Source organism: Argentina silus (assembly GCF_951799395.1).
Source record: "Argentina silus genome assembly, chromosome: 5".
NCBI lineage: Eukaryota > Metazoa > Chordata > Actinopteri > Argentiniformes > Argentinidae > Argentina > Argentina silus.
Window position 1 is genome coordinate 17,903,176 of NC_139659.1, and position 24,631 is coordinate 17,927,806.

General features: G+C 43.8%; 3 protein-coding genes across 4 annotated transcripts; 1 reads left to right on the plus strand and 2 right to left on the minus strand.

Annotated features, from left to right (window-relative positions):
- Window positions 1–7,548: 7,548 nt before the first annotated feature.
- On the minus strand, window positions 7,549–15,461 carry ccar2 (cell cycle and apoptosis regulator 2). Of its 2 annotated transcripts, XM_083669621.1 has the most exons (20): window positions 15,387–15,461; window positions 14,565–14,615; window positions 14,262–14,347; window positions 13,827–13,938; window positions 13,536–13,677; window positions 13,199–13,298; window positions 12,810–12,962; window positions 12,468–12,681; window positions 12,234–12,344; window positions 11,806–11,969; window positions 11,471–11,600; window positions 11,213–11,341; window positions 10,888–10,989; window positions 10,578–10,749; window positions 10,402–10,460; window positions 9,986–10,108; window positions 9,785–9,893; window positions 9,396–9,596; window positions 8,726–8,880; window positions 7,549–8,587 (listed from the first exon to the last, which is right to left on the minus strand). In XM_083669621.1, the coding sequence occupies exons 2-20, from the start codon at window positions 14,574–14,576 to the stop codon at window positions 8,537–8,539; spliced, it is 2,325 nt and encodes a 774-aa protein (XP_083525747.1). In that variant the 5' UTR covers window positions 14,577–14,615; window positions 15,387–15,461; the 3' UTR covers window positions 7,549–8,536. The 2 variants fall into 2 exon arrangements, with proteins under 2 accessions (XP_083525747.1, XP_083525748.1); XM_083669622.1 differs by lacking the exons at window positions 14,262–14,347; window positions 14,565–14,615; window positions 15,387–15,461 and adding an exon at window positions 14,141–14,188.
- Window positions 15,462–15,640: 179 nt separating this feature from the next.
- ddx56 (DEAD (Asp-Glu-Ala-Asp) box helicase 56) lies at window positions 15,641–20,731 on the plus strand. The gene is made up of 14 exons (XM_083669637.1): window positions 15,641–15,847; window positions 16,153–16,314; window positions 16,621–16,775; window positions 17,007–17,177; window positions 17,306–17,396; window positions 17,514–17,755; window positions 17,877–18,014; window positions 18,209–18,322; window positions 18,460–18,554; window positions 18,822–18,895; window positions 19,106–19,195; window positions 19,534–19,639; window positions 19,795–19,895; window positions 20,109–20,731. The coding sequence occupies exons 1-14, from the start codon at window positions 15,791–15,793 to the stop codon at window positions 20,226–20,228; spliced, it is 1,716 nt and encodes a 571-aa protein (XP_083525763.1). The 5' UTR covers window positions 15,641–15,790; the 3' UTR covers window positions 20,229–20,731.
- Window positions 20,732–21,679: 948 nt separating this feature from the next.
- ykt6 (YKT6 v-SNARE homolog) lies at window positions 21,680–24,613 on the minus strand. The gene is made up of 8 exons (XM_083669674.1): window positions 24,303–24,613; window positions 23,851–23,976; window positions 23,535–23,617; window positions 23,316–23,416; window positions 22,741–22,845; window positions 22,573–22,638; window positions 22,312–22,413; window positions 21,680–22,155 (listed from the first exon to the last, which is right to left on the minus strand). Exons 2-8 carry the CDS (start codon window positions 23,952–23,954, stop codon window positions 22,120–22,122), a joined length of 597 nt encoding a protein of 198 aa, XP_083525800.1. The 5' UTR covers window positions 23,955–23,976; window positions 24,303–24,613; the 3' UTR covers window positions 21,680–22,119.
- Window positions 24,614–24,631: the final 18 nt, after the last annotated feature.

Below are 24,631 nucleotides of genomic sequence, written 5' to 3' on the forward strand. Positions count from 1 at the left end.
TTTATCAGATTTCTCCCCCGATGATATTCTAAAACTGGTCACATCCAAGCGGGCAATCACCTGCCCCCTCGATCCTATCCCCTCCCCCTTTTCCCATCCATCTCCAAAGACCTCCTTCCGTTCCTTACCACCATAATCAATTCCTCTCTATCCACAGGATCTGTTCCAGCTGCCTTCAAGACAGCCAGAGTCAAGTCTCTTCTCAAGAAACCAACCCTTGACCCGTCTGCTGTCCATAACTACAGACCGGTATCCCTTCTCTTCTTCTTATCTAAAACCCTTGAACGTGCTGTCTCTAACCGTCTAACTAACTGTCTAACTACCTCCTTCAGAACAACTTCCTTGACCCTCACCAATCCGGCTTTAAAGCTAGGCACTCTACTGAAACTGCTCTCCTCGCTGTCACGGAGGCCCTCCACTCCACCCGAGCTTCCTCCCTCTCCTCTATTCTCATTCTTTTGGACCTGTCCTTTTTCTCTCTTTCCCCCCCTCTGACTCACAGGTGGCAACACGTGTCTCGGCATGTCTTGCAGACATTTCTGCTTGGATGTCAGCCCACCACCTCAAGCTCAACCTTGACAAGACTGAGCTGCTCTTCCTCTAACCACATAAATGTAAACAAAGATAAGACGGAGGTCTTAATCATCGGAACAAAGGAGAGAAACGAGAGAAACTATGCACTAGCTTAAAGTCTCTAGCACAAAACACCAAGCCCCTCGCAAAAAATCTTGGCGTACTTCTAGACCCTGATTTGAATTTTGAATCACACATCAGTAATATCACTAAAAATGCTTTTTATCACCTTAGAAATATTGCCAAAGTGCAACCATTTCTCTCCCAGGCAGATACTGAGAGACTTATGCATGCATTTATCACTGACAGGTTAGATTACTGCAATGCTCTCTTCTCTGGTCTACCTAAACAAGCTACAGATCATTCAGAATGCAGCAGCATGTGTATTGACCGAGACCAGACGAAGAACACACATCTCTCCTGTCTTAAAGTCTCTTCATTGGCTGCCTGTCAGTTTTAGAATTTATTTCAAGATCCTTTTACTGGTATTCAAATCACTAAATGGTCTAGCGCCTGAATACCTGTCAGATATGCTTTCAGTTTACAGTCCATCGAGACCTCTCAGGTCCTCTGACACTGGTCTTTTAGTCATACCCGGGGCGAGGACAAAGAAATACGGGGAGGCAGCTTTTAGTGTCTATGGTCCTCGCCTCTGGAATAACCTACCTAACTTAGGGTGTCACAATCCATAAACACTTTTAAAAGAAACCTCAAGACGCCTTTTTAGCTTAGCTTTCTCTCAATCCATTTGCATTTCTATTTTTGTTTTCTTTTTATTTACCCTCTTAATCCATTATTATTTCTATTTCTATTCTATTCTCTATGTATATATATATGTATGTATGTATGTATGTATGCCTGTATGTTCTGTACTTATGTATTTTCAATTTTACTGTTAAGCACCTTGTATTTCAATTTTGTATGAAAGGCGCTATATAAATTGACTTGATTGATGTGTGGAGGACCAACACCAAACAGAAGTTTAAAAATAGTCCCAGCTGAGTCTTCACGTGTTTGTGCACATGCAGTTGCACATGTATGCACTAAATGTCATTTGTAATTTATGTGGAGACCTGAGTTGGCCTGGTCTACCAGTCTACAGTATAAACAATATTGGAATCAGATTTTCAGGTTAAAAACTTGAATCTTCTGAAAAACTATTTGATCATACGTTTGTTAGTTTAAAAGTGCTAGAGAAAAAGTTGCCATTGTGGATATTATGTTCTTCATGTGATATTCGCCTGTTATGCCTCAAATGTTTGGATGAAGGTTAGGGCCTGGGACACACAAGGTGATAATGGCCCAGGTGGGGTCACAAGGTGACAATGGCCCAGGTGGTGTCAGTCAGTCAGTCCGTGCCTTTGGGACCATAGAATAGGACAGGCAATTTTTTTACTATTTATTATTTACATTTATGGAATTTAGCAGACGCTTTTATCCAAAGTGACTTACAACAAATACATTTGTTTAAGTAAGTGAATCATCTATCCATCAGTCATCATAAGATAAAGTAATCAATGCTCAGACCAGGGGCCATAGGCAGTCACAATGCTAGAAGAAGGATTTTTTTTTATTTTATTTTTTTATTATTATATTAACAGGAGAGAAACTTGTACAGGGGGGTGAAGAGATCATTAGGAGGGACCATTAAGATGTAGCCTGAAGAGATGGGTCTTCAATCTACGGCGGAAGATTGGTAGTGACTCTGCAGTCATGACAGCAGTGGGAAGCTCATTCCACCAGCGGGGCGCCAGGATATTCTGATGATCTGTTTAGAATCATGAAATTGAAGAATAACTTGTGGTTGGAATCGTTGGTATGCGTTTGTGAAAAATCGCATGAGGGTCTGTCTTCTCTCTCCCCAAAACACACCTAATCCAATGGTTTACCAAACTGGAGTGCTTACAACTGACATTTACTTGACAGGGTGCATGTCTGTTCTACACAACACATTTACCTTTGGAATATTCTGTATATTCTTGAAATTACTCCAATTTTTCCTCTTCCCACACTCTTGGCATTCCACGTTGTCTATTGTTTTTCCTCTGGTATCTTAAACAGTCCCTCCTAGGTACACTAGTTACTGTAGACCTACATTATTAAGTTACATGTCACTTGCATGTGATTGGCACAATGGCCACACAACGAAACATTACGTTGAGAATACATATTTTGTTTGTTTGAAAAGTAAGGTACCCTAGTTGTGCATGCATGTGTTTTCATTGTTTTGATTCGTTTTGGGTCAGATCTCTTTGAGAGTGTAATCTCGTTCCCAGACACTTCCGCCCGAAGGCTCGGAAGATCTAGTGGACCAACGTGTCAAACTGGGTCTCTATTGTTTACTGAATAGAAAGACCAGGAGAAACTGCCGCTTGCATAGACATTGCCTTTATTACTGCCAGTATTTGGCTGCTATTTACTGCTATTTACTGTCTTTACTGACTGTTCTTTTTGCACTGTTTAAATTATTTTTATTGAATGTTTTACTTTTAGTATGTCTTGTCTTATCTGTTGTGCCTGTGCACTTTATCTGTCTCACCGTGGGAGAGTGAGAAACGTCCTCTCGATTCCTTTGTATGTCTTGACATGTGAAGAATTGACATTAAAGCCACTTTGACTTTGACTTTGACTTCACACCAATCATCTCCCACAACCCCTCCTCACCCTAGAATCAGAATTTATTGTTGCAATTGCAAAAGATTTACATTTGACCTGCCCACTGTATGTTATCCAACAAGCGTAGTTTGTACATAGATTTGAGAATTGAATTGCAGCAAATTCACACTTTCTCATTTTAAATACTCTGATGAATTCCCATTCATGTGATAAGAAATAAACCTTGACAAATGAACACTGAATCCCTCAACAGTCTGCAGGCTTGGCCATTGAGCAAATTCCCATTAAATACATAGAACCATAGATTATATTTGATATTCACAGGCCTCAACATCTTTAGCCATGGACGTGGTGAATTTAGGTAATGAAGAGGTTTCTTCTCAGAGAGTGTACACATGACTGGTCCACATGCACAAAGGGGACAGAGGGCCACAGCAGAGCAGTCCACCACAGCCCCTCATCTGACTAGCCTGTGAAATCTCTGCCTCTGGTCTGTTTTTAGGCATTCAAAGCAGGGTTTGTACTGTTTTATAGTGAATCACAGGCTGGCATGGGTTCCTCTATCACATGCCTTCCTGCCCATATGCTGACGGAAGCATTCATTGTGAGATAGATGAGACTGACACACACACATGATGGATGCACTCTGGCATAGACACACACTAAAAACCTGACTAACACACACTCTGACACAGTTCAGGTCACATCATCAGTCACATGGGGTTATCTGACCACTTCTGTTTTAAGTTTTCAAGTCAATCTTTACAAGCCTTATTATTATTATTATTATTTAAATGATCAGATCAAAACAGATCACTTCAATCAGTTGAAGTGAATACAAGTTGCCTTTCTGTTTGTTCACCAATAGTTCAGTCATAAACTGAATTCTAATTCAAACTTACTTACATCATTATATCATTCAAATCATTCAAATGAGATATCAAAAGAAAATAACTCACACTCCTTGCCAACACATCTTAATGCTAATCCCTCCAGGCCAAAAGCACAGTATTTGAGAAAATGTTCTCAAAGTTCTCTGTCCTCCCCAGGGAAGTACTGTACCCACAAAGTTGTTGGAAGAAAGACCAATCAAGTCACTGAGAGAGGCACATAATTACACATCAATAGAGCCTTTGGAAAATCATCTACAACAACTGCATTGGTTTCAGATGAAAAATGATGTATTGGAATAAGACCTAATGTTTTGCAAACCCTCTTACAAAGACGAATGTTGACAATAGGAATTCTCCAACTCCTCAGAATGATGGCATCTTTTGCTCACTTTGAAGCAGATTCAAACCACTCAATACTGCAGTACACACATACTAAAATGTCATGCATAAGTATTTTTTAGAGTAAATTTCACTTGATTTCACAGACAGGGATGATGGAAAGGTATCAGGAATGACAGACAGCTGTTGTACAGCTTATCTAAAGACATCTATGCTTGCACCTGCAACAATCCAAAGGTGCACAAAAACGCATAAATCTCTTGTGCTTTTGTAGATCTGAGTGGATTGGAGTGGTATATGCAATATAGCGATAGCTCCACCTTTCTCTCTGATGGGTTTTGGGGTAGGTTTCGCCATTTTGCTTACACTTGTACAATCCCTTCAGAACTACACATGTACTCAAGGGATAGGGGCTAGGGGATCAATTTGGGGAATGGGCAAGTAGCAACCTAATCATTGTCTCTCCCTGGTCATACAAATGAGCATACCTAAGACCTCCTCCATCAGATAACAGTCTAAACCCTTATAGGCCCTCAACCCTTGGTTCCTTCTTCAATATTTTTTCATTTCCGCATTGGTTTCCCTCTGATATCACCATATGTCCACATGTGTTTAGTTTCCTGTTTTAAAGTCGCAAGAAATTATGTATGAAGGCACTGGAGGCATTTGCACTCATGGCCTAGATATCCTGGTACCTTTTACTGTGACCAACTTAGAACATTGAAAAAAACAACTGTAATTTAATAACATGCTTCAGAATTAGTCACATGAACTGAAAAAAGCACATGATCCGACTCTGCTGCGCTTTGGGTGCAACAAAAATGGCTTCACAAGTAAGATTTATCATCATTAGCATTACTACTCCCAGGGAAGTAGTGATAGGCGTGTTCAATCATAAGTCATACACACTGGTAAAACAGCTGAACAATGCCTGCCACCCAGATCATTTGGCCCCTTTGTCAGCTACTGTGTGAGTCTGTGCAGAGACTAGGATGGGAGAGGACACACAACACACAAACAGAGATGAATGCGAACAGCTCAATTGGTCTTACCAGTGCTAGATACTGTATATGCAAAAACGGTATGCACTCATTATAACTGTTGCTTTGGATAAAACATTCTGCTAAATGGCCTATGGTATAATATATCATATTATACTGTATGTATGATGGTTTGTTTCTATGCTGATAACTCACCTTTTTTTCCTCACATCTCCAGGAGACTCACACAGTCCTCATCAGCTTCACAGGTTTCATACTTGCTGCTCACAACGTCAGTGACTGAAACAAATAAAGGGATATTTGGTTAATGTCTTTTATAAACTCTATTTGGGACCCACAGCAATGACTAATGACAGAGGTGTGTGTTTGTGTGTGTGTGTGTGTGTGTGTGTGTGTGTGTGTGTGTGTGTGTAGGATTGGACACTTCTTCTGGCAGTCCAGTCCATCTATAATCAGAAAGCAAAACTACAGGACATGGGTACATAAAACATACGTTGTCAGTGGAAGAGGACTGTGTTAGAGGACATTCTCCAGGAAACTTGGCCTTCGCTGACAGTCTTCATCAGCCTCACAGGTTTCGCACTCCAACTTGATCACATCCGCAAGAGCATCCGACTAGTTCATTTTTCTGTGACTCAAAACAGTCCTTAACAAGCAAAACTGACCCTCCATCCTATACAGCACTTTTGTTCAATAAACAGTTGCATCATAACAGTTTCACATGTTTCCTGCACAGTAGACAATGTGGAAATTGCTTGGCTTGCAGAACTTATATACATGGTAGTTCCCAGGACAGGCTTTGAGTGGATCATCAAAAAATGGAAGAATTTACTGCAGCAGTCATCACCTTGCGCACACAGCCCTCCCGACCACCTTGTCCTCCACAGGGGGGTGCTGTTGAGCCAACAGCAGCGGGACGTGTAATTACACTCACTTTATTACACTTTATTAGGTACACCTGTTCAACTGCTCATTAACGCACATATCTAATGGTGTGGGGGATATGTTCTTGGCACACTTTGGGCCCCTTAGTACCAATTGAGCATCGTTTAAACGCCACAGCCTACCTGAGTATTGTTGCTGACCATGTCCATCCCTTTCTGACCACAGTGTACCCATCTTCTGATGGCTACTTCCAGCAGGATAACACGCCATGTCACAAAGCTCACATCATCTCAAAGTGGTTTCTTGAACATGACAATGAGTTCACTGTACTTCAATGGCCTCCACAGTCACCAGATCTCATTCCATTAGAGCACCTTTGGAATGTGGTGGAATGGGAGATTCGCATCATGGATGTGCAGTTGACAAACCTGCAGCAATGATGCTATCATGTCAATATGGACCAAAATCTCTGAGGAATGTTTCCAGCACCTTGTTGATCTATCTAGTTCTGAAGGCAAAAGGGGTCCAACCCGGTACTAGCAAGGTGTACCTAATAAAGTGGCTGGTGAGTGTATAATATTGCAAAAGTGTTAGGGCTGAATTCAAACAAATGTTTCCTGCAGATTTTTCAGGTGCACTTTCAAGGTGTGAATCTCCCGTTCTACCACATTCCAAAAAATGTTTGGGATATTGCCATGTTCATGAAACCAGTTTGAGATTACTTTTGCTTTGTGACATGGTGCATTATCATGCTGGAAGTAGCCATTAGAAGATGGGTAAATTGTGTCCATGAAGGGATGCACATGGTCAGCAACAATACTCAAATAGACTGTGGCATTCAAGCGATGATTGATTGGTATTAACGGGCCCAAAGTGTGCCAAGAAAACATTCCCCACACCATTACACCACCTCCACCATGAGAAGGTATACAGGTGTTCCACACCCTTCTCTTCAACTCGTGGTTTTTTCAGGTTTGAGCTTTGCTATGTGTACTGAACAAACAATAAATTGCTCAGCAAAAACAACAACTATCGGTTGCAGCTCCTCTTTTCTTTCAGATGCGAGGTGGTTGACATGAACTGACAGATTTTACCTTGCAATCACTTTACAGGGCAATGTCAGAATGTATCTGACATAGTAAACCTAAAGAACCAAATATTTAATAACTCTGCACACGTTTTGCAAACTCAAATACCTTTATTCCTCCTCAGATGCATCATCATCCATGCAATGGATCAAGGATGAGTTGTTGAAGGGAAAATGTTTGCAGTGACATTGTTACAAAATCTAATTCTAATGTGGTTAAATCATTACATGGCATGTATAGCTGCCACAAGAACTAGCTAACTTGGCTTAATTGTTGATGTTACTGCTGACAGCAGCAGCAGAATGTATTCTGAAGACAGTAAGACAATGACCACAAACATACTGCCATAGCAACTAGGGAGTTTTTCTGGGCCAAAAAGCAGAAGGTTCTTACCAGGCCAAGTCAATCTTCAGATTTAAACTCAATTGAACATGAATCTCATTCCCTGATAATAAGATTTTAGGCAAAAGACCTCAAAACAAACAACTGAAGATGGCTGCAGTACAGACCTGGCAGAGCATCACCAGAGAAGATACCCGGTGCCTGGTGGGGTCAAAGGGTTATTGCATGCAAAGGATTGTCGACAAAATACTAAACATAAACATACTTTATTTGGATATTTCTCCAATACTTTTGAAGCCCTGAAATAGGGGTAGTATGTTTTTAAAAAATAAAAATAAAAAGTACTTTAGAAATGGTGAACCCAATCTGAAAACCCCCCCCTACTGAGTTAAAGCTGACAATCTCTACTTTGACCCCGAATTGTTTGATTTCAAATCCAAACTGTTGAAGTGTCTGGAGTGTATTGGAGTGTATTGGAGTGTATTGGAGTGTCTTCTTTGTACTCAATGACTTGAGTAGAGAGAAGACAAAATGCTTCCTCTTCCCAATACTTATGGAGGGCACTTGTATATCTGGTATATTGAGAGGGATCTAAAGCATTGAATCCAAGATCATACAATTAACAAAGAAAACAAAGTATGAGTAGCTGTCAGTTATTCAAATAATAAATACATATTCAAATAAAATAAAAAATAATATGAACAAATAAAAACATTGTAATCGGTCAAGTTAACATTTGACGTTAACTGGCTGTGTGATCGCATTTATCTGCACTCTCCTTATTTTCTCTTTCCACCAATCACTGCTCTTCATCCTCCATCTCTGTTTTTGATTCGGTCAGGCTTGTCGTCTGTCAAATAGAAGGAAAACATTTTTTAGTACCTCCTAGTAAATCCCCTGTTTTTAACTTTGACTTACATAAAATATGTGTTGTGCACCGGGTGGGTGAAATTAAGTGTTTTCTTATCAAGACCTTTCCTGGCCTCACCTTGTCCACCATTTCCTGCATCCTCTGGATGAGGGCAATCATGTGACCAGTATCCTCCTTCAGCTTCTTCTTGTAGGTGGAGCTTTGAATCTCTGCTCTCTCCAGTCTGTGGTTAAGCTCCTCCCCCTGTCCCTGAGTGACCGTTTCAGTCTCAACTGTGAGGGGATGTATAGGGGATGAAGAAAAGGATAGGTGAAAAGAGAGAGAGAGAAAGGATGAGCAGTGGAATGGAATGAGAGAAAAGAAGGAGGAAGAAAGAATGAAACGCCTCTATGGAAAAGGACAGACTTCAATCCACACTTTGGTTCTGTTTATCTGGGCACTGTTATTAACTGCTAACTGTTAGCATTTTTTATGAAAAAACAATGCAAGTCAATGGACCCTAAATTAGCATGCTTGTAATTTCATGGCCAAATCATTCCAAATTGCATCCCATTTCTCTGAAAACACTCAATGACTTGATTTTAATTGAGATGATTCAGGCATGACATTTCAAACATGCTAATTTAGGTTCCATTGCTTTCCATTGGTTTTTGGTTTTAAAAAATGCTAACACTTGGTGGTTAGTGACAGTCCCCAGAAACATGGAGAGTGTATGAGAGAAATGGAGAGAGAAAGGGAGAGAGAAAGGGTGAGCGAAAGGGAGAGCGTAAGGTAGTGTATGTAGTACCCAGTGTGTCCTGTAGGGCAGCAATGCGTAGCTCCAGGCCTTGCCGTGTCCTGTCTGCTCTCTCCAGGGCTTGCAGCAGGCTTGGGATATTGACAACACCCCCTTTGTAGGACACAACCTCAGCCCCAGTAACACTCCCTGCTGCCCTGCGGCTTCCTGCCCTCCTTGTCACTGGAACTCCATGCAACAGGCCACGGTTACCTGGAAACACAGAGAGAGAGTTAACATGGGAGATGGGGGATGTGCACTGTGCACACGTTAACTAGTTCCAAAGAGATTGATAACAATTAATACTTATGGCCGTTACTATTAACCATAACCAGATAGGCAAGCATACATAAAGTGAGTTGCAGAGAGTACTTTTTGTATATTTTTTGTTAAACTCTGACCCTCCATGTTGATGTCAGGTTCCGGGTGCTCTGGTTCCTCCAAGCGAGAAGCTAGCTTCCTGTATGGAAAACAACCCCCCTCCAAGACCTTACTGACCAACTCCTGGACCTGAGACACAGAGAGATGTCACTGTTACAAGCATGTGTGCACAGACTATAACAAGCACACACACACACACACACGCACGCACGCACGCACACCTGAGCGGGCGTTAGACATAGTCCCAGAGACAGTAAGATGTTCTGAAGGTCTGTTTCTCTCAAGCTGCCACTGAGCTGCCTGTCAAAGAACACACAAGCCAGCAAGACCTTACGAGACAGCACCTACAGAGAGAGAGAGAGAGAGAGAGAGAATACTGAATATTTCAGATTGTGTTGCTTTGGCAAATAAACCCAGGTGAATTGAAAGAAAAAGGAGAGAGAGGTGGTGAAAGTACAAGCTTAGATTCTGTCAACAATCGGTTGCACCTTTCCTACCAATAATAAAGCTCACATAATAACTGAATTGACAAAGAAAGACATGTCATATAGTCTCCCCCCATCTAGCCCCATGTGTCCCAGTATCTTCTCTCTTTGACATTGACATTGTCCAGGTCAGTTCTGTGTCTACGACTTACATGTTGTTTTAAGATAGTGTCTGAGTTATCACATGTCATCCCCTCCTCTCCCAACATCTCTGCAAAATACAGAAAAGAAGAAAGAAAGCAATTAGAGATAGATAATTCCTTCTTATTTTTTTTTACCTTTTTTTAAATCCATTGATTCAGGGATTAAGTTGAGTCTCCATACTCACCTCCTTCTCTGTCCTTCTCCTCCTCTGTTTCCTCCTCTTCCATCTCTTCTCCATCATCGTCCGTCTCCTCCCCTGTGTCCTCCGCTTTTTTCCCTCTGCTTTTTCCTTTCCTGCTCCTGCCATCCCTTGCTTTTGTCCTCTGCTTTCTGTTCTTTTTTATTTGTTCATCCTCCTAAAAAAAGTAGAGAAGCAGAGAGACTAAGAGAGACAACAAATAGACTAAAGGACGACACACCTGAGAAGTATGTTTATGCATTTAGTCATACTGCGTGTGTGTGTGTGTGTGTGTGTGTGTGTGTGTATGGTGTACCATAGGTGCATGACTGGGGTGTAGAGAACAGAGACAACGGTACAGCTGCAGACCAAAGTCCCTCTGCAGCATCTCACTGAATAATTCAGCCAGCAAGCCCACCTGGAGAGAGGGGGAGCAGAGGTAAATGGGAGGAGAATGGGTGGTGTATTCAATGCAAAGACACTGGGTCATATTTTTTTACAGCTGTGTAGTACCCAAAGGTACTCTAGCGACAAGTCTCAACAGTGTAATTTTTAGTAATTACATAGTAAGTGCTTTATAATTGTAAAAGAGTTGAGTGGGTTTTTTTTTTTCTCCATAAATAAGACAAGAGACACTGTACCTCAAAGGCCTCCTTGGTCTGGGAGCTGTGGGGAACCAGGAGAGAGGAGAGGGAGACAGGGCAGAGAGCCAGCCCAGGAGAGGGCTTAACAACCAGGCATGGGCCAGCCGGGAGAGAGGCCTCCTTCTCCTGACACACATACACCAACAAACAAACAAAAAGAGGTTGCCTGAGCATGGCAGGATGGACACATTTGCTGCTATTGGATATGGAGTGGTGCTCATACATTAAAAGGCTCACACACACACACACACACACCTCCTGATCTTTAGTCCTGAGTGTGTCCCATTCTTCCTCTGTAGGTACAATCCGCCACACATCTGGCAACAGAAACACCACTGTCTCCACTTTCCCTTCACACACATACTTCAGCTCAGCCATCTTATACCTGAGAGGGGGGGGGGGAGAGAGAGAGAGAGAGAATTCCTATTCTATACCACAAGTTGGAGTTGCAAACTTGGACTACACAGTGGCGACACATGTGGCCCACACATTAGGATTCACAGTCCCTAAAGAACTCATTGATGGGGCAGAAGTGGAAGGCTGATTCAATGGGCTGCTTCCTACAAGTTAGCAAGCAAGTGTCCACTAACCACTGGGAGCAGCCACTCAGGTCCAGCCCACTCTGCTCCCTCACACAACGCACGGCTGTCTTTAGTAATGCCTGAGGGTCCTTCACTGGGCTCCCACCGTCCGCCTGAGGACACCAAGGACCACCTAGGAGACGCAACTCCCCCCCGACATCCCCCAGCAGGAACTGAGAGAGAAAGAGAACTTTTTAATCCACAATAATGAATATTGAATTTAATATATTTTATTAGCAGGAGAGAACTTGTACAGGGGGGTAGCAAAGACTCACAGAGTCTGTGTCTACGCAGATGTACAGCGTAAATTGTGAATGCAGCCAATAAGCAGAATAGGATGAATATGCCCCAGTGTATGTTTTATCCCCCTAAAAGTTAGGGTTAGGATTTGAGGAGGGGAAGCTGATCCTCGATCTGTGCCTTGGGGCAACCTCTACCTTAACAAGAGACGTAGGATGCACAGTGCCCTCTAGTGTGTCTGCCTGGTCCTGCAGGCCGCAGCATAGTCTGTACAGCTCCTCTGAGCTGGGCATGGACAACAGCAGCACCTGAGGGGGGGAACACACACACCATACACACCCAGACATCAGAGAGAACACACGCATACACGTACACACAAGAGACTTGTACTAAATTATGTGTGTGTGTGTGTGTGTGTGTGTGTGTACTACCTTGACTGTGTACTCTGAGCTCTCTCTCTCTGTAGGTGTGTTTCCGTCAGGCTGAGGGGAGCCTATGAGATAGAGGCAGGGGTGGAGAAGGGGGAAAGGGAGGGGCTGGGAGGGTGGGAAACTGTCAATCCAGCTGATTGATAGGTGACAGACGGAGGGGGGGAGGGACAGGTGGGGGTAACGTCGTTGCAACTCCAGACTGTCACATGCCACACTGGGTGGAGGGGTGTTGGGGGGGGGGGGGGGGGGGGGGGTGACAGGGGGCGGATGGACAAAATAGGAGTTTAATTGATTGAATGAACTGATTGGATGACTGAATGATTGACTGGCAGATGCACTCACCAGTCTCTGGGGAAGCAGGAAAAGAGGGCAGGACTTTGAGGGGGCACAGGGTTGGTCTTTTTGGGGTGACCGCTCTCCTCTGTGCCCTCCTCTTCTGTCCCCTCCTTCCATCTCCTCCTCTTCTGGTCACCACCCCACGGTCCGTTGTCCTCCCTAACACACAGATCAAACACACACACACACTTGTCTTAATGCAGTCGCACAACACAGATCAGTAGATTGCTATATCATATTGATGTGGTTACTGAAATGTAACACTTCTCCAGACGTTGTTAGGTCTGATAATCTGCAACTGCAATGTAAAGGACCTGGAAAGCTGCGACACACACACACACACACACACACACACACACAAACACACACACACACACACACACACACACACTCACCGGCGGTCTCCTCTTCTGCCTGTCTCAGCATGTCTCTTCCTGGTGCCCCTGCCCCACCCGTCAAACTGACCCCCCCAGGAGGGAGTCTGCAACAACCCCGCTGTTTGAGAGGAGGAGGAAGAGAGAGAGAGAGAGACACAGACAGACAGACAGACAGACAGACAGACAGACAGACAGACAGACAGACAGACAGAATAAGGGAACAGCAAGTGCATTGATCAATAAATAAAGAACACAGAGACGTGCTGTCCGAGTCTACATCTCAAACCCTATCACACCACACAGGGAATAAGGTGTCCCTGGAGATTTTGCCCAAAACCCTCACAGTGTGACTCACGCTTGGCTGGACTGTGTAGCATGCTGGGTATGAGAGGGGGAATCTTGGGAGATTTGAGGAGAGGCTGAGGCTTGCTCCCCAGAATTCCCTGTTTCTGGCCTGGCGTGATGGAGGGCAGGAGAGGGGGAGGACATTTAAACGGCTGACGAGAAAAATGGAGAGAAAGGGGGAGAATGAGTAGGGTTCTACTGGTTTCAATTGAAAATGCTGGTGTTGACAAGAAGAAAAAAACCACCACCGAATCCACGAGGCATTCTAATCAGTGCTTGTCTACTGAAGGTGAGACCCTACCTCGTTGAGGCTCTGTACCCTCTGTGCGGTCCAGCTGTGAGGCTGGGACGGGTCCAACACAGCTTTCACCAGTACCCTTTCCCCCAGCGCAGGGATTCTCCCCTTCACCACACTGACACACACGACACACAGGGACAACACAGAGCATCACTTAGGGTGCATCTCTGTGTCTCTACAGACACCCATCTAATCCTTTCAGAGCTCTGAGAAGCGTATTAGGGTCAGGAGTGGCTACAGGCTAGTAATCTTCACATCGACAGTGTGCGCAGGCTTTTGTTTTTCCGCCCAGCGCTAACACACCTGCATTAACTAACCAGGTAATCATGAAGACCTTGCATAGCTGTATCAGGTGTGTTAGTGCAGAGCGGACACACTCTCCCTCTCTAGGGCAAGAATTGAAGGACTGGACCGTTTGGAACACCATGTTGATCCCACCTCCTCTGAAAGCGTACGTCCTGGTCCACCATCCCATAATGCTCCTGGAGTTGGGTCACGACCCCAGTGAAGACACGCTGCTTCATCTGAGAGAGAACACACACATACCAGACCTGGGTGAAATACATCAAATACTTTCCGATGGTTGATTTTGTTTGCCCAGTACAATTGAACCAATGGAATAGTCCCAAAAGTGCAAACAAAAACTCCAAGCAAAATCAAGGTCACCTCAAACTTTTATACAAAGTATTTAACATAATCTCACTCTCTCCATCTCTCTCAAGCATCAATCTCTTGCCTCACCTGTGCGTCCATGTCTGCTTAATTAGACTCCACTCTGTGTCAAGCCTCAAGCTGGAACATAGAAAACACAAAGCAACAATCATCATGACATACTGGGACACTCATCTAGATTCATTATTGGGTTTGGGTCGCGTCAAATGATCCAAATGTTGACACAACAAACTGGTAAGACAGCAGAGATCTCCAACATTCATGTGTTGCCACATCAGTTTCCTTATATTCACCAGGATGTCAGTCTGTTGACAGATTCTGCTTGGGCCCATAAATGGTTATACTGCTCGCTTGGATACACCAGGAGCAGGTTGTACAGTTGTGTCTTGTGTCAGGCCTTTTATGGTGCCTGGATCTGCCAGTAATTGCCAAATACTTAAAGATGAGATCTGAGATATATTATGGATAAATAGAAAGAGTGAAAGGACCACTGAATCCTGTCTGTTTGGCGAATCCTTATCCTGTTTTGATGGCTTACTAATGGATAATTGATGCTGTGCAGAATTGAGCTTGCAACAACCCATTAAAATGCCTAGCTATTCACTGCAGCTGGATCAGCAGTCACACAGAGATTGTAGCAAAGGAGAATCGGCAGCCTAGCACTCAGCAGATAAGGACAGTCAACGTTGAAACAAATGAAAAATGAAACTTAGAATTATACAGCCATAACATAGCCTACTAGCTACAATGCTAGCTATAGCAGCTGGTTGTGAGTAGTAGTGGCACTACTGGATAACCAAACTGGACGATGGGTAGTTTAACAAATATATAATGATATGTCATAATACAACATTTTCATGAAATAAAAGACACTCAGTGGTGGTTACTCACTCGACCGCTGCAGGTCTGCTTCGCTTGTTCCGTCCTCTCTGCTTTGTTTGTTTTGGAATTTGGAGAAGCAGCGCCAACATGCGCCGATTTGATACTGAAAAAATAATCCAATAGGACCATCCAGCGGTTGTACTCTTTACGCAAGAGAGGAATGATTTATTTAAGCAAATTATTGATGAGTCTGCAAATACGTCTTCTGGTGAAAAATACAGCAGTTGAAATATATTTTAACTGATACGTGATTATTTGACCGTTATGCCATACCGTAAACGGATTTGTTTTCGTTTGACAGCCTATCCCTGTGTGTCGCTGTGTTCGTTCTGTTCGGTGTGTGCGCTAACTTGCCATACGTATTGCGTAGAATTCCTGCGACAGACACACGTGTGGAAGCGAGCAGTGCAGAGATGGCTACGGACAGGTTACAGTTCCATGAGATGGGCTTAGATGATCGCATTTTAAAGGTAAATATCCCTTTCTCTGGATATAGTCATGGAATCAATGTAGTGTTAAAACGTATGCCTATCTTATTTTCACTTAAAATGTCAAATTGTTCTTGAACTATCTACAGAATGGGAATGTAACCGTATAGCTAATGTGCTGTTAGCAAGCTAACCCGTCCGCATAATAATACATGGTTGTTTGTATGTGTCAAACTGGATAGCCATATAACATTGGCATAAATTGACCTAAAACAGTTATTGTTATTACTGTAGTGTCACATAACGAGATTTTTGATATCCGATCGGTTGTTGCTACGTCTACGCAGGCACTGGCAGACTTAGGCTGGGCTCATCCCACCCTTATCCAGGAGAAAGCCATCCCGCTGGCTCTGGTAGGGAAGGACCTTCTGGCTCGGGCCAGGACCGGGTCGGGGAAGACTGCTGCCTACGCCGTGCCCGTTATACAGCGCATTCTTGCCTCCAAGCAGGTGAGTACAGCAGCGCTGCTACCAGCAAAGAAAGGAGCTAGTGGAAGACAACTTTGAAAGCGAGAGACCGTAGTAGTGGATGTCTGGGAGCCTGGTCTTCCTCTCCTCTGTCCCTCTACCTTATCTGCACTGATTTGAAAATACGGGAGAGATGATAGTATATTCATGTGTTTCACTTGTCAAGTTCTTTCACATCAGAAGGACTGGAGATGAGAGGGAACTGTTATGAACTGCTTTGGTTTGTGTGGGACTCTTGCTATTAGTTTGTGTTGTTCACACTTGCTTCCTTTGTTATTGTGTGTTCAGAGTGTTCGTGAGCAGGCGGTGAGAGGACTGATCCTGGTGCCTACCAACGAGTTGGGCAAGCAGGTGCAGTCTATGATGCGTGATCTGACTGCCTACTGTGCCAGGGACATCCGAGTAGCAGACATCTCTGGCAAGGCCGACCTGTCAGCCCAGAGGTCAGTCTGTTCAGAGGAAACTACTACTCCAATACCAATCCCTAGCCTGCCCATGTCCCACCTACACTTTATGTAGATCGATGTTAGAATAGATTGAACTGCTTTAGCAGTATGGTAATAGCTCCACCTGACTCTCATATTAGGCTAGGTGAAATTGTCAACATATTTCCACCTAGATCTACACAGGTGAAGGATGTGTATGCTTCATGTTCGATACCGTCTCTGTGGCAGGCCCATCCTGATGGAGAAGCCTGATGTGGTTGTGGGGACCCCCTCTCGTGTGCTGGCCCACCTGACTGCCCAGAACCTGGTTCTGAACTCGTCCCTGGAGACCCTAGTGATAGATGAGGCAGACCTGCTCTTCTCTTTTGGCTTCGAGGCAGATCTCAAGAGCCTTCTGTGGTGAGACGACACACACACACACACACACAAGCATGCCCACACATTCACACCCTGATATACATGCACTAGTAGCCAATTCATCATAATTCAAAGGCTGCGGTCTGATGTGTGTCCCACCTCCCCCTCAGTCACCTGCCGAAGATCTACCAGTCCTTCTTGATGTCTGCTACTCTCAGTGAGGATGTCCAGGCCCTGAAGGAGCTACTGTTGCACAATCCTGTAAGAGACCCTCAAACAACCGCACACACAAACCCTCGCAAGAGAGTCCACCTGGCTAGCTGGCATGCGGTATTCTTTCAAATGGACACATCCTAACTCCTGACCTTGGTTTTCTAGGTTATACTGAAGCTGCAGGGGTCCCAGCTCCCAGACAGTGGTCAGCTGCAGCAGTACAGTGTTCAATGTGAGGAGGAGGACAAGTTCCTGCTGATCTACACACTGTTGAAACTGCGCCTGGTTCAGGGGAAGACACTACTGTTTGTGGGAGCAGTAGAAAGGTGCTACAGACTCAAACTGTTCCTGGAACAGTTCAGTATCCCCACCTGCGTACTCAACTCTGAGCTGCCTGTCCACTCCAGGTAGATAGGGAGAGGGAGGGATCTGGGTCTCCATTTCTGTTAGTGTTAATGAGAGGTTAGTAACTTTTCTCTTTCTGTCCACCCCACCCCCTCTCTCAATCTTCCTTCTCTCCCTCCCCAGGTGCCACATCATCACTCAGTTTAACCAGGGGTTCTATGATTACATCATCGCAACAGACGAGCAGGAATTGATTGATCCCACCACAGTCGCAAACAGCGCTGAGGGGAAGAAGAAGAAGACTGCGGGGATAGCTGGGGGGTATGGTAGTGTTGTATGACTTACAGTCATTATGTGTTATCCACATCATTTTTGAATGAAAACTAGTTGTGGTTATGCAGGAGGTCTGATTTACCTGACAGAGACCCACATTATTGCAGAGCTGCTGCTCTAATTTGTTCAGAAGTGGAAATGATTGCACGTTAACCTCTAACCTTTGACCTTTGTGTCCACAGAGCCAAAGACAAGGAATACGGAGTCTCCAGAGGGATTGATTTCCAGAACGTCGCCAATGTTGTCAACTTTGACTTCCCCACAAATGTAGAGTCCTACATACATAGGGTCGGCCGGTGAGCGTAACTAGAATTGAATAGAAATGTGTCTACATGGCGATGGAAATATGGTTGCACCTCAACCATATTTATCTGCAAAGGTCAACCGTTATCACATAGCTCAGGTACTCAACCTCCCCTCTCTTCTTCTGTAGAACGGCACGAGCAGACAACCCGGGCACAGCGCTCACCTTTGTCACCCACGCAGAGCTCCCTCTCCTGGCAGACGTGGAGGATGCCCTTACAGGAGGTAAACTCTGGCCTTGGTCCTACTTTGTCAAGATGCTTCCTACCTCCTGTCCTTGGAAGTAATCACTGATCTAACAGGGTTTAATTGGTGAAAGTAACAGGAAAACATAGCCTTTAATTTAGTGATTTTTTTTTAAGGGTAAGGGGGGGAAGAGGAGGCATAATTGTACATTTAATAGTATTGTAGCCTAATATAGACATGAAGTTGCTGTGGTGCTGCTGCCTCTTAGTTACAGGACTGACTTCTTTTCTCTGTTTGTGTGTCAAGACAAGGCTGACCATGCGGTGAAGCCTTACGGGTTTAAGATGGAGGAGATCGAGGGCTTCAGATACAGGTGTCGGGTACGTGACCTCATAATGTCATGCAATCACAAACCACAGGCCCATCAGCAGACTAACTACAGGCACTGGCAGAATATGTCCCCATTGTAACCATGCTGAAAGTTCTGATCATCTGACTAAATATTGCCCTATACTCCACAAGGCCAGTATCGGGTTATTGTAGTGAATTAGTTCATTTGTGATTCTGAATGTATTTGTGTGTGTGTGTAGGATGCTATGAGGTCAGTAACTAAGCAGGCGGTAAGGGAGGCCAGACTGAAGGAAATCAAACAGGAACTGCTCAACTCAGAGAAACTCAAGGTGAGTGTACCTGGACCTTCGCTCTCCTTTGTGCTAAAGAAGAAAGAACGGTGGCCTGGGGTGGTCCAGTGGTCTAGCACGGTGGCCTACAGTGCATACACACATGCCCATGTCGGCATGGGTTTGAATCTGGCCCTCTCCTCCTTACTCTCTCCAATAAAAAAATAAATCTCTCTCTCTATATATATATATATATATATATATATATATATATGTGTGTGTGTAAAAGAGTTGGACTGCCCCACATAACATTTTTTAAGAAAGAACGATTGTCTTATTAGTTGGCAGATGTTTATGGGAAACACTTTAACTGATTGGATGGTTTTCCTGTCACTCAGACATACTTTGAGGACAATCCCAGAGATCTGCAGCTGCTAAGACACGATAAAGACTTGCACCCTGCTGTCATCAAACCCCACATGAAGAACGTACCGGAATACCTTGGTAAGTGTCCCTCTTACAAACACAGGCCTGGCTTGTAGATTGCTGAATGTAAAAATATGACACCATTACTGTAGGATATAAGGTATTTGCAGCTCAGATTTCAGGTGTTGGTTTACTGATAAAGGTGTAATATTGTTTCTGTTGAACTTTTTCAGTCCCTCAGACGCTGAGGGGTGTGGTCAACCCCTTGTCGGGCAGGAAGAGGAAGAGGAGGGAGAAGCCCAAACCAGATGGCGTGATTAATACCAACTTCAAGGTGGGGATTACCTGTCCATAAACTAAAAATACATCCCCTCCTATAACCTCAGCTTCACCTATCCAAATGACACGAGTTATTATCAGTGAGGAATTACTCACGCAATCACATTTAAAAATAAAAACTTTTATTTTATTATTATTTATTTTTTTATCATTCATGAAACATGTATGCATACAATGACCTAACCCTGCCCACCCTTCTTCCCTGTAGAAGGACTACCGAGGCAAGAACCCCCTGAAGAGTTTTCGCTATACTGGGGGGAGGAGCAGTGGAGGAAGAGGAGGCCGAGGAGGCAGAGGAGGCCGAGGAGGCAAGTTTGGCCGGTCCTAGTCCTTTCCGTAGCTGTTTACCAATCACAGATGACATCGTCCAAAGAGCTCTCACCCAGTCCTTTGGACCAACCACCTCTCATCGACACTGGCCTGTGAAAAGTCATAGTTGTCTCTCACCTTTTTAGGTGTTTACTGTCAGTGCGGCAGTTTTCTTTGACTGATTTGAAAACCAACTGTCAGTGCAAGTGCCTTCCCTCCTAAATGCAGCAGATGTTGAATCACAGTAAAGGGGAATGGCTGGAGGTAGAGATCATCCCTAACCACAGATCTTGGACTATATTACCCTACCCCAAACCCTCTGAACCATTAGAGCGATGGAAACGTGTCTGACCCTGGATCAGTGGTTTCTGAGAAGTCAATATGAGCTCCTCTCAGGTGTGCGCGGTCACATGGGTTATATACCTTTATTGGTTTCTTTGTATATGTATAAACAAAAACTACAGAAAAGTGTTCTGTATTTAGTATTCAAAATTAATGTTTATTAAATGTTTTGTGCTTTCAGCAGAGTGTATTCATGCCATGTGACAGACCTGTCATTTTGTGACATCCGCTTGTTCTGATGAGATCTCCTCAGTGTAGAATATGAACACTGACCTGGTCATTACAGAACATCACCACAATAAAGATGACGTGTTTTTGAATAATTTAATTGATCATGATTACATCTTCCCATCGTGCCTCACATTGACATTTAATGCCATGTATTGGTTTTATTGGTACACACATTTGAAAGAAGAACTTGAACCATACAGCATGAAGATAAAAGCGAGATAAAGATAGAAGAGTCAAATAAGGTAGGCAACAAACAGTTAGTGTGGGTTCCAGGATCTGTGCTCAAGTGAAGACACCATTGTCATAGAATGGCTCTAACGATGCATGAGTGTTTATAAAAGTTGGCACATGTATAGAGAGGGAGAGAAGGCACATAGAAAGGCCTGCTGGGATTTGGAGTCTCTGTACAGCAATTGCATTACCTGAAACTTCACTTTTAACACAACACAAAACCCACAGAATAAGAATTACATGATAAGGTCTAACCACTCAAACTCTCTCTCTCTCTCTCTCACACACACACAACTCAGAATAGTGAACAAACACCATCAATCAGTGATACTAAAGTCACTTATGTGTTATAAACAAATCAATGTGTGTTCATCGGGTTCTGATTGAAAGGTAATTCAGTCAAAGTTTCCCAATGAACGATACGAGAGGTTGGGAGATGTATTACCTACTTTCTCACTCGGTTTCACATCATTTAGGACCAAGACAGGGCTGATTCAGAGACACAGACAGACATGCTCACATACTTACTGTATATATAAGGCTTCAGGCTTAACATGCTGCAAGTCTGCAGAAGGCAATGTGTTTCTAATTAATGTACAACACTAGGAATGTCTAGAATTCACAGATAACACATACAAACATTGACCCAGAAACATACATACAGGCTTTGTTAATAGTGAGTATGGATTAAACACCTCACATTGCTTTATCTGGTTCAAGACCTTCAGCACGTCATGTGAAACATCTGTATTCTCTCACCATTTTCAGAGAACAGCGATTAGAGAGGTTACTACTCAACAACAGGGGAGGCTGGTGGCGGCGATTTCTACCTCCACCGGCCTCCCCTGCTCAACAACCGTTTGACTCTACGACACGCACACATTGACGAAGAACAGTATATCAACACTATATCTGAAAGTAATGGCACAAACGGGTGATGTATAAGTTAAAGGCTATCGACATCTAACCAGTCAAAATACGCTGACTTTGACTGGGCCCTGATCCCCTGATCTTCCATCAATCCCAGAATCTTGACTGCAGTGTCACCCACAGAGGCCAGGAGGATTAGGGAGGCAGGTTCAGTCCAGCCGGAGAGTTCAACAGCATCACATGACCTCACAGCAAGAGTTCTGCTTCCGTGCCTGAGAGACAAACACATACATTTATGGTTTCTATGCATATATACAATAAGTCTAGGTACTGTCTCACTCTCAATAGACATCCTTGGAAAGTCTTGTATACTGTTGTACTCTAGTGAAGTCCTACGTAACGTTATTCTTGGGTAATCTTGTGCTCACCGTTTTGTAAAAGGCTTTGGACTGGTTCCCCAGATGTTCGGACTTCTGTACAAGGTCATCCAGCTTCTCTCCTCTCTCCAACAGAGACTCCATCGTGTTGTGCTACAGAGAGAGGAGAGGTGTAAGGAGACAGGAGACTACCGCCAGATTACGATCACGATCACGTTCACTTTAACACAGACACACTCACGCATAAACGCACAGACACACCACACATTCCCACACACAGCGTTCACATAGTAAGTAAGCAAGTCAACTCACCAGGATGACTTTCGTCTCATCCAGCTCAGCTTGCACTTTACTCATGGCGTCTGCCTCACGAGGATTCTAAACACACACACACGACCAAAGAGTAGTATCACATCAACTTTAGACAGATCTGGCGGTCGGGTTAATGAACCTGCGGTGTGTTTGTTAGGCGAGAGATACCTGGTACTTAGCGAGGTAGCTGTCCAGGGCTGCGTATTGGATGGTAGCTGGAGAGCCAGAGGGCCAGTCTATACTGCCCACCTGCCTGGAGAACTCCTCCAACACCTGAGAGAGCACAAGAGAAGAAGACAGGACTGCTTTACAAACAAGAAATGTCCGGTTGAAAATGGTCACAGTGATACACCTGATCATTCTACCTGACATGGACGTTACGGAAATGGTTTTGCCTTTTGAAGACAGAGGCACGCTTCAATGAACTTCAAATCCTTTTTCAAAAAACATGACCATGGGGGAAACATGTCATATCACTTCTAGATATGCAGTATATTAAAGGCAGGCCTTCTGCTGTCGCCATTGCCCTCCAGGAGGGGTAGGCCTGGTAAGAGGGTCTGAAAATAATCCAGATCACATGAACAGGACAATATTATATAATATGGCTCCAGTTGTAGTCCAAGCATTGCTAAATCCAAGCTAAGCCCCCCCTAAGACCAATCTCTGTTCTGGAAACAGCGTTCAAAATAGGGGTGGGGCTAGGGGTCAATATGAAATTGAGCATCCAGAGCTCGGTCCCCTACCTTATCCAATAAGGTGAAACACACTCTCGAGGGGTACTCTTCATCAGCAATCACAACAGCACCCAGGTTGTCGTTCCGTACATAAACGTGACACAGGTACTCTGAGAGTGAACACATACATAAGTCAGTCTCACAGACCCCATCTCTTTTTCTTTTTTTTCTTCTAGAGGGTTTGTGTGTGAGCATGTGTACAAGCATGGCCATTGTCCTCACACTGACCTTGCTCTTTGATAGTGGCTCGGCTCCCTATAGATGAGCGTTCCACTATAAGGGCACTGGTAAACGTCATGAACTCCTGAACACTGAAGCAGACACAGAAGAAACAAGACACATATAAACAAGGTTGAAATCAGTAAGTGGGCAGGTACAAATAAACTGACACCTCTCACTGATTCTTCAAAAGTCAGCTGGCAGATGAGATGAACCAATGAATAACTAGCCTATTCCCCAATCTGTTTGGTAGACTATAACAATAATATTACACTATTGGAGCTGGCTAGGGCCCAAACTGATCTGGGACGTGGCAAAAACTAACCTGGTCTTTTGGAAAAAGCTGAAAGATGACAGGTCGTAGGCAGATTTGAGCAGGTTGGACTTGGTAGTCCCCTTGTAGAGGACACTGAGACTGTAGAGTTTCATCGTTCCTTTCTCCTAACAAAGCCTGAAACACCAAATCAACATACATTTTCTGTAATGCTACAATCAAATTGAGCCCAACTCAATGACGTCCACAGACTGCTTGTTATTGTTGCATCTGACATAAAATGTATAGCTACACGTTACATTATGTCTACCTTGTTTCTCGACAACCTCAGCTTGCCAAACCTTTCCGAATAGGCTACAGTTACAATATATTAGAGACCTTCCTGCTTTTATCTACATATTTTCTGGGAAAAACTTTCCAGCAACAGGCTGCTAAGCACATATTGACTTGTTAACAATTGTTGGTTAATTTTCTTTCATGAAAGATTAGAAATGAAAACTTACCTCGCCCTATTCTCGCCCTAAGTCTTGAACGCCAAGATTGTGTGAATGCCAGCGAGAGCTTGACAGCTAATTACACTAGCTAATTAGCTTAGCTAATCAAATAAGTTGTTGGTTAGCCTTCTAGCTAGCAATGTTGCTAAGAATGCGAAAATAGTTACAAACGTAATGTACGTTACGTGACTTAAAGTCGGATACAAATCTGATTATAAAATACGGAAATACGATCACTGGCTTTGACTTGTTAAACGATGGTTTTATCTTACAAAAAGAGAAAGATCCGTTCACTTTCGCTATGCTACACACCCATAGACTCGGCTGCTGTACCGGCT